Source organism: Glossina fuscipes, unplaced genomic scaffold (genome assembly GCF_014805625.2).
Source record: "Glossina fuscipes isolate IAEA_lab_2018 unplaced genomic scaffold, Yale_Gfus_2 27, whole genome shotgun sequence".
Taxonomy (NCBI): Eukaryota; Metazoa; Arthropoda; class Insecta; order Diptera; family Glossinidae; genus Glossina; species Glossina fuscipes.
In genome coordinates this window covers 4,669,107-4,678,775 of record NW_023998422.1, presented here as the reverse complement: position 1 = coordinate 4,678,775, position 9,669 = coordinate 4,669,107, and the positions used below count along the sequence as shown (strand labels likewise).

At 33.6% G+C, this 9,669-nt stretch overlaps 1 protein-coding gene across 1 annotated transcript; it reads right to left on the bottom strand.

Annotated features, from left to right (window-relative positions):
* Positions 1-3,715: 3,715 nt before the first annotated feature.
* Positions 3,716-4,776, bottom strand: LOC119635810. Its single transcript, XM_038030815.1, has 3 exons — positions 4,658-4,776; positions 4,378-4,579; positions 3,716-4,306 (listed from the first exon to the last, which is right to left on the bottom strand). The coding sequence occupies exons 1-3, from the start codon at positions 4,774-4,776 to the stop codon at positions 3,716-3,718; spliced, it is 912 nt and encodes a 303-aa protein (XP_037886743.1).
* Positions 4,777-9,669: the final 4,893 nt, after the last annotated feature.

Genomic DNA, 9,669 nt, shown 5'->3' with positions numbered 1-9,669 from the left:
CTAAATTATGCTACAGTTATTCATGTTACGGCTTTTCGAAATGAGGCATTAGATGTGAAGCAGTCGAAGAAATGGTCCGATCCGAACCATTTTCTTTGGGCAAAACTTTAACAATTTATCTCAAATATTGCCGCAGGTACGTTGAAACACAAAAAAAAAAAGGCCTCATAGGTGTGAGATTATGTCCGCCACGTTTTCGCATTGTATTCCTACAACTGCGACCTATAAAAGCTTAGCATGGGTATCTGGTTAATGAGCATTGTGTTCTCACTATACACTAACAATGTCGTTTTCAATTTTTATGCCCTCATTTGAAGCGATAGGCCTTCAAAATTATAACTTTGCTTTTTGTCAGATTGGCTTACGATAGCATTTGTCTGATTGCGAAATCCACCCACGCATTTACATGCCCTGTGATACCCAAATCGCTTCAGAACCAACGAGTAGGGAATAATAAGACTTACATCATCAACTTAGGCTACGATATCAATTCCCTGATGAAACAACAGAAAGAAAAACGTTGAAGGCCATATTAAAAGCATTTTAGAACAACAACGCAACAGATAGCTGGACAACTTAATGCCCCCTAAATCGTACAAGTGTTCATTGAACTCGTCAAGGGGAAGGCATATGTTAGCTGTGTGCTAGCCAAAGATGCAATTTTTGAGAAAGAAACTATGGCTTTCCAGGCGTTCCGGTTCGTTTCCCTTCATTCCTTATTATGCTAAGCGACCTTCTTCTTCAAGATTCCTAACCGGATGCCATCGGACGATGATTTCGATCGGTTCAGATTATGTCATATAACGTAAGTAGCTATTAAGTGATTGTTGTATCTAATTTTTCGATTTAATTTCACATTTTTTCCTGCACTCATAGCGATTACTTAATAAATTCGGTTCACATAAAGTGGATCGGTAACAATCAACCTTTGTGCATTCTTTAGGTTTGGTAAAACACCCACCTATATGAAAATTCTCTCGTTAAAACAAAGTAAGCGAATATTCGCTTAAAAACAAAAAGACCAACAACAACAACAAAAACTGGAATTGTATAATTATGCAAATTCGTGTGTAAAGCAATTTTTGTTACAGTTTTCATTGAATACCTTTGAAATTTGGTATTTTATCTACACACAAACATACACACACAAACACACACACACAAACAAATGTACATATGCAAATTCACATATATGCGCATACTCACATTTACATTTATATTTCACACCTTATACAAAACGAAATGAAAGCTTTAAAACGCTCTACTACTCTACGGCAGTCCGTTGAAACATATCAGGTACACCAAGAAAATAGGTGAAAAAAAAACAAGAAAGGATCAATGAAAATGAAAACTAAAAATTTGCATAAATACCGTCCTACAAAGAGTAATAGGATAGCTTAACAGGAGGTCAAATTTAAAACTAAATTTTCTCTAACATTTCCATAAAATAATTTCCTTATTTTCCTTTTTTCTTTTTTCATCAATTTTAGTAACAACATGTTTGGTATCTTTTAATTTACTTCAAAATGAATTTAATAGCTGCATAGCAAGCAATAAGAGCAAACTTGAGCACTCTGGTAATCTACAGTTAGGCATCATTTATATGTTATTACTAGGTTCTAATATTATTTATACTAGGGTTATAAATAAGTTTGTACCGGTTTTTTAGTAAAATGGAAGGTATATTACACACAAAAAAAAGGGGTAGGATATATTTTATACCATGCATTGGTCATCTCTATTTCTTCCATCTTTTAAATAGGATATCAATACTAGAGGGAATAGACAATTAAAATTTTAAAGCTTCGCACAGAAAGATCGAATTTTTAAGTATCGTCGTAAACAGAACTTGGTCTCTTCAAAGATCTTAACAACATATAGAACTGTGTTCTATAGAAGAGTATGAAACTATTATTGAATTACGTTTTCCGTGAAGTTTAAAGACAACACATTCGAATGGAATTTTATTCGCTACCTCTTTGTGCCAATTGTACTAGCAATGTCCCAATGCAAGCTTTTACAAAAAGCAGAGAGAGAGAGAGAGAGAGAGAGAGGGGGCAAGAGAGAGGGAAAATTACAATACTTTTGGATACATCACCGAAAGATGAAGTGCATACCTTTGCAACGCCGAGAAGGAAGCAAGCCTTCGAAACTACAAAAAGTATGCATACTTTTGATCAGAATCAAATTATTAATAGATTTACTCAGGTCCGTCTATCAGTCTGTCATAAAAGTTCCCCTTCCCGCAAAAATGAGACCATCAATTTCGAATTTGCCAGAAACAATGGATGTTTTTGCATGGAGTCTGGCATTGAAAATGAGCCAAATCGGTCAAAGGATGCGTCTACAGCACCGCGTAAACTGACAACAGCTGTATTTTTCAAAAGTAATCAAATATCTCGTAATTAGATCATAAAAATCTACAAAAATTTTAACATATATTCCATAGGCGATGCTATAGCACATGTACAAAAATGGGAAAAGTTGACCACGCCAACGATATATTATAGAGTAGCAAAAATTTAATATCTTTTAAAATCTTTACAACGCGCAGAATCAAGTTTCAAAAACCCCATAAAGTAAATAAATGCTTGGCCAGTTTCGAATTTGGAAAGCACCTAAGCATATCGATGTCCATCTGTGCATCTGCCCATTTGTGTAGTATCTGTAGTAAACATCATTTTAAATTTTCAGATTCAATGGCTCAGAAGCCTTGTAGCTGCAGCCTGGGTCCAACACCAACCATTGTAAAAGGCGTATATGGTATAAAATACCTACAAGATGGCATATAGAATACGACACGAAATACCAAATTTTTTACCAAACTTGAACGTTATAAAACTTACTTAATTTAATATGATGATTACTGAAAATTCAATCCAAATAAAACACAACTCATCCCTCATTGTGTCCTAAATTTGTAAATCCACATTACTCAACAAAATCGTAGGGTGGCATATAGATATAGGATGAACACTGATCAATCCACATGATATTTAAATAATACCAATCTTTGCATTAAATGTGAGTTGACGGTACACATTTCATTGTTTTACAAAACCAAAGGCAGCGCTACTTAACGCACTGTAACTGATAAACTAATGATTGGAATATTGTCAAGCTTCGACATATCTATCTAAAAACCTTCTTCTTTTTCTGCAAGTCAGGAAACCTACAGCAGACGGTTCATGCTCTAAAAACCGTTAAGATTCAATAGTGGAGATCTCTGCATATCGTCCTGCAAACTTAGTGATATATCATATTACCATGGAATATATAAAGCCACAATTTGACACATATATTCTTAAATCAAACCAAGAGATTAAGCTTTAAACTGTTTACTGCGCAACCGTAACGTATTCCCCCATTTAGGCTAAAGATTGTTTACAAGGTCTATATAAATTTCTTACAAATTGCTGATCAAAATCATGAAAAACAGAGCTGTAGACATCCCAAGGCTGACTCTGAAGCGAATCATTCATCCAAGATAATATGTGTTATGCTATCCATTTATTTATCGTTAGAAGAGCAGTAAATTTCTCTAAAAAACATTTACAGAAAAAAATAATTTAAAAATGGGAAAAAAAGGCCAAATATGCTTCTTAGATAGAGCCGAAGCGCCTTTAGCATCCTTTGGAGATTAGCTGGGTTTTGAGTCATCTTATCACATATTATATGGCTTTTCATCTTCTTGTCCATTTGCGGCTTTTACTGATCATTTTGCGGGATCTTTGGGTGTTGGCTCACTTGGTGGCACTTCAGATGTTGATTTTCCTTTACCTTCTGGACTATTTCCTGCTGTTATTTGCTTCGTTTCAGCTTTTGTTGGAGCCTTTGGTTGCGTCTCCATTTTGGGTAGCTGTTCCTCCTCCTGCACGTGCTTCTTTTCTTTTTCCTTTTTTCCTTTCATTAATGACTTTGGCGTATCCACTTCTGCTTCTATCTTGTTTACCGGATCTTTTTCTGATGCCGCTTTCATTATCATATCGGTCTTTATTGCTTCTTCTTGTGCCGTATTTTTCTTTTCTGGACACAGTTTTTCCGGACCTTCTTTTTCATCAGGTTGATCTTCGTCACTAGGCACATCACCGGGAAGAGCGGGACCTGGTTTCTGTTCATCCTCCGTAAACGGCCAAAATAAAGGTAAATTATTTCTTGGTATTAAATCGGCAATGTCTTCCCTTTCTACGACAAACTGTTCCATTGTCATGTCCTCGTACGGTGTCATCTCACTTAAGCGTCTTATTTCGGCTTGATAAATCGCAATCTTATTATTAGATTGTGTAAGAAAAGCATCAATTCTTTGCTAAAATTTTATACGAAATTTAATTCACACAAAATAATTTTATAAGAGAAGAATGATTAGAAAATGTTTACCTTAATATCGGCCGAAACTTTTTCCCAATCAGTATAATATTGGCTGAAATCTAAATTATCATAACGAGTAGCGAAACAAAAGTCAAGTTCCTTATAATGTATCTCGAATTGTTCAACCGACTGAACAAAATTTTTCGATACATTAGCGCGATAATAATTCCAATCTATACGTGGCAATTGATCCGGATACTTATCTACTTCACTTAAGCCATTCATAAAAAAAGCAGACTAAGATTTAATTTTTGAAAAAAAAAAAACTTTAACTGGTCGCTGCAATTACCTTTGATAAGCGGTACATTTGTTGCGAAACTCTTCGAATTGCTCCATCTGTTCGGGCGGAACGCGTTTCATCAATTGCGATAAAGGTATTGTTGTAAATAATTTCTTAGTAATACCCATTTCGGGGAATATATAAAAACGGCTCAGAGAAATTCAAAAAAATACTATGAAAATATTGATGTTAAAATCTTCAAAATTGAATGTTATAAGTAAAAATAATTTATTTTATTTATTATTATTCAAAAAGGAAATGATTGACTGTAAGAGTTTTCCGGACAATTAATAAATGGTAGGATTTGAGTGCAAGGTTATTATACTAATGTTTTAGCAACCGTTGCGTTCCCCATGTAAGATATACAATTAAGACATAATTTCTACACCTGTAAAACTTTTCTCAATTTAACTCCATAGCACGTTAACAGAATACCTAAAGTTAACAATTGAAAGACTTACGTGCTTGACGCAATCTAATTTATTGATTGATTAAGTCAAATGATGATTGTGCAGACATAGTTAAATAATTTCAAGTCCTCATGTTGATCAAGAGTATATATAACTAACAAAAGCCTTCTAGGATTTCGAAACTGTGTTACAAGCGCGCATATAAAAATCAGAAAATTATTTTAAATCGACCAGAACAGTAAAAGGTGGGTCTATATTAAGGCTCTTCGTGTCCTCCATACGTCCGGAAAAACTTAATATACCCTTTGCCCTAAGTGTGTGGTGTACTTGAATGGAAACGTGACTTGTAACAAATTCTCTCCTGCCTATGAGATTTTCAGTGCGGCCACTACGTCAAACTCAACTTTTCAAACTAAGTTATTAGAACTCAAAATTACTTGCAGTTACCATTATTTTATGCGAACTAACGATTCTTAAAGAGCTTTTGGAGATGTGTACCAATAACAGCGCACGCAGCGTGACAGACTAAATATTTTCTCTCCTTTAAATCAATAAAAGAAACAAAAGGTAAGTATTTCTTCAAAATTATTAAATTTGTTAGCGGGTACGGAAAACATAACGTGAGAGCAGCTTCACAAGTAGCGTATTAAAGCGTCAGCACAGTTTTTTGACTGAACTCTCCCATGCTTGTTTTCTTGAGTTCAACCTACAAGCCGCATTTTTTAAGATGTTTTGATGGAATTTAGTACACATAAAATGTTTTGGTCCAAGAACGAAGGCTACTGAAAATGCTTCTGAGTGGATCAGTTTTTCAACTATTTCCCAAATAATAACTTATTTTATATTGTAAGTTTAGGTAGGGCCTACTGAAGTGTTTCTACTTCTTGTTTCCGTTGCAGGTGCACCAAAGAGAGCCGGACGATAGATAGATAGATAGATGAAATAACAGCACTAAGTCTTCTCAAGACCTTATTCTACCCAAGAAAATATATACTAAAGGCAGCCTTCAACTTTGACATTTATATGAAAGAATGTCCCATAATCGATACAGGAAGTTAAATTATGAAGAAAACTGGAAATGAAAAAACATTTAGGGAACGATTATGGCAAATGTCCGTTTAAGTCGTGATGTAAGTAAACTTCAAATGAAAAAAAAAAAGATAAGATTTTATTTTGCAACTTATCTTTAGTAAGTTGAGTGTGGTTATCGTTTAGAAAAATGCAATTCAATCAATAGGCTGCAAATTGCTTCTAAATCGCATGCGATTTTTTGCTTTTTCTTTTTTTTTTTTGCATGCAAACAATTAAATTTTATTGTGCTTTTCATTCATTAATTCTAATAATAATCATATGGTGTTTGTCGTTTAGTTCGTATAGCAAGCTGAATAAATTTCCCTAAACATCTGTAGTATACCGAATATCAATAACAAATTTTCTATCTCCGTTTTGCCCATTTTTCATTCATATATTGCTTCGCATTTATTTCAGATGAAATATTTTTTTCTTCGTTTGTTTTGCTTATTAAAGGCAATTTTGTTGTTTTAAAAAGAGAAAATCAACAACTATTTTTTCCTTTTCTCCTTTGTGACAAGTGGAAATGAAACATGCGCATTTGAAGTGTCAACAATATTTCAACCCCTTTCTAAATATTATTTTCTCAAAGAGCAGAAGTGTTTGTATTTTTGCGCAGTTTTTTGACATTTCCATCATTTTCGTACTCTCTAAATATATGAAGCAAATACTAAAATAGCTGTCAAAAAATATTTCAAAAAAAATCTCTTGTTGAACAATTGCTGGAGAAAAGCTTGTAGTGTTTTATTAAAATTTTAAATATTTTTAAGTGAAAAGTGTTTCAAGACCATATGTTAAAGAGCAAATCAATCCTTGTTATGTTTTAAATAAATTCTGCGTAAAAAGTCAAGTCCATTTTATAGAAAAATCGAAAATTTTGCGGCTTGTGTTGTGTTTTCTTTTTTTTTTTTTTTGTTGGAAATACCTATTATTCCTTAGAGAGCCAGCCAATCCCTTTAATAAATTGTTTATTGAAAACAAAATTCGGTAAAACTGAAGTTTTTAAGAAATTTTATAATAAACGCTACCTTGTTTTTATTATATATGTTAGTATATATATTGTATATGTCATCATATTTAATAGAAATCGTGAAAGTGCTTAACAAATTTTTTGTGATGATGAAAAGTTAAGAGAAAATTTCCTAAATTTTTAGGAATTTGTAAAGAGGTGAGTATTTGCTTGATTTTAAGTGCGAAAATTATTGCTTACCTTAAAATTCTTTATTATTATTATTAATAAATAAATACGAATTTATTTATAAAACTTTTTGGGAAAAAATTGTGTTCAGCCTTTTCTTGTTCATTTACACTTGAATGCATGTATATATTAAAGGACAGAAGGACAAAAGGAAATTATTTACAATCTAAACTTGATGATATATGCTTCTCACAACTTCAATAAGAAACAAGTGGAAACTTTATAGTCCGGCTAATCCGACTATTAGTCCGACTTCAACACATTGTTTAACACAACTCTTATTTTTGCCATAGAATACGGCTTACTTTCCCTAAGAATGGTTACGCCCGAGAGGTTCAAAAACTCAGCACAGTTATTTTTTATATTAAACGGCTATTATGAGCCAATTTTCATCATAAAATATAAAAACTTGTTTCTGCCCTAAAAACAAAAATTTTCGAAAAAATCCTTGATAGGATGATAGCCAAAAAATAGGCCAAGGTGACCTAAATTTGGTATGGCTAATTTTTTTTTAATCTTAAATTATTGCTGTTATCTAACTTTCATCATGAAGCACTAAAAATTAGGCCCTGTTGTCCTATGAACATCCGTTCACCGGAGACACAAAAAATCGCCACGGTCGATCCAAATTTTCACACCACTTTAGAATGCCGAAGTATTATTATTACTTATCCACATTTGTTCCAGAAACTTTAAAACTCGCAATTTTTTTCATACAACGGACCGATCCAAACCATTTTAAACAGCGTGGGCCCTTGGGCAAAATTAAACCAGTGTATCAAATTTCGTCAATATATCTAAAAAATTGTGAGTTGCAGCTTGACTTTAAATTTACGTAGAAATGCACAAGATGGACAGACTTAAATAAATTTAGAAAACGATTCTCAATCGATCGGTACAATATAAGATGGGTCTGTCTTAAGCCCTTCCGCGAGTTACATATGTCCGCGGGAACTTAATTTTCCGTGCATCACTAGTGGCGTATAAAAACTGAACGAATTTTATAATTGAATCTTTCTTGTTCGCCATGCGATCCCGAGTTGACTTTGTGGCATTTACTTCTAAAAAATGATGAAAGCCGGGTTTATTCGCATATTGTCGCTCGATTCGTTTAAAATAGACGAAACAAAATAATAAAGAAAAGATTACGGATTATCATTGTAAGGAAGTATGAGTTGTATGTGCATCTCCTGAACTGGGGCCATGTGAGCGCTAAATTATCTTTTTTAAACCATAATCATAGCAACTTATTGCTTTTCATAAGCACTCTTCTCGAATTAATTTGTAATAAAAACCTCAATATTTGCGATTTAAATGCTTGATAAATGATGGTTTACATCAATCGTTCTCTATTTAAGAAGGTGCAGGTCTAGAAGGCAAAAGTCTCCCTCCAACCACCTTCAACAAACAAAGAACAAAAAAAAATAACACGAAACAACCTACACTACTTTACGTTATTCGTAATGACTTTCCAAATAAGGCGTTATATTGGGAAATCTCGACAAAGTGTTCTGGTCCGAGCCATTTTCAATAGCGTTTGTGCTTGGCCCAGAAAACGTAAGCGTAGCAAATTTCATCAGAACATATGAAAAATCGCGGGCTGTAGGCTACATATAATATAACACAGACAGACATGGCTTCAATTGATATAATGAAGGGTGGATCCATCTCATGTCCTGAATATTGCTTTGTACCACAAGTAACCCACAGTATCAAAAAAAAAATGTTTTTTATACAATTTTAATAGAACCCTGGATTTGCGCCAAATTTAAAATCGACTTCTGGATCAATCGTCCGTCGGAAAACTCACTTGCTGGACTTATATAGTGTAATAATATGGCCACGGATAACCCGACACATTGACGTATGCGAATATAAAGCCAATGTATTCTTCATTAGCTTGAATAACAACATCGATATAACCTTGTGTGTTCGTCTCTTCCTGAAATCTGCGTCACTGCGTCAAAAGTTTCGCTTGAAAAATGCGATTTCTCATCATCCTCGCTAAAGTAAGTTCGCAAATCAGTGAAATCAGTCCGTGATCGCTACCATGATTGGAAAAGAAAAGTTCATAATTTTCTTCGTTTTCGGTATTTTAAAGTGAGTTTGAGTCTTGATTGTGAAAATTGCCTGAACCGAATAAAGATATATACATATATATATATACATATATATGGCTAACGGCCAACTTTGTTATGGGGCAAATAAACAACTTCGCGTTCACGTCGAAGCTTTTCTATTCAGAAAAGTTAATCATTCGTTGATGATCTGCAGATATGCAGAAGAAGAAGAAGAAGAAGTGTTTCAAGACTAACAGCTATCCGAACTATAATGTTGAAATA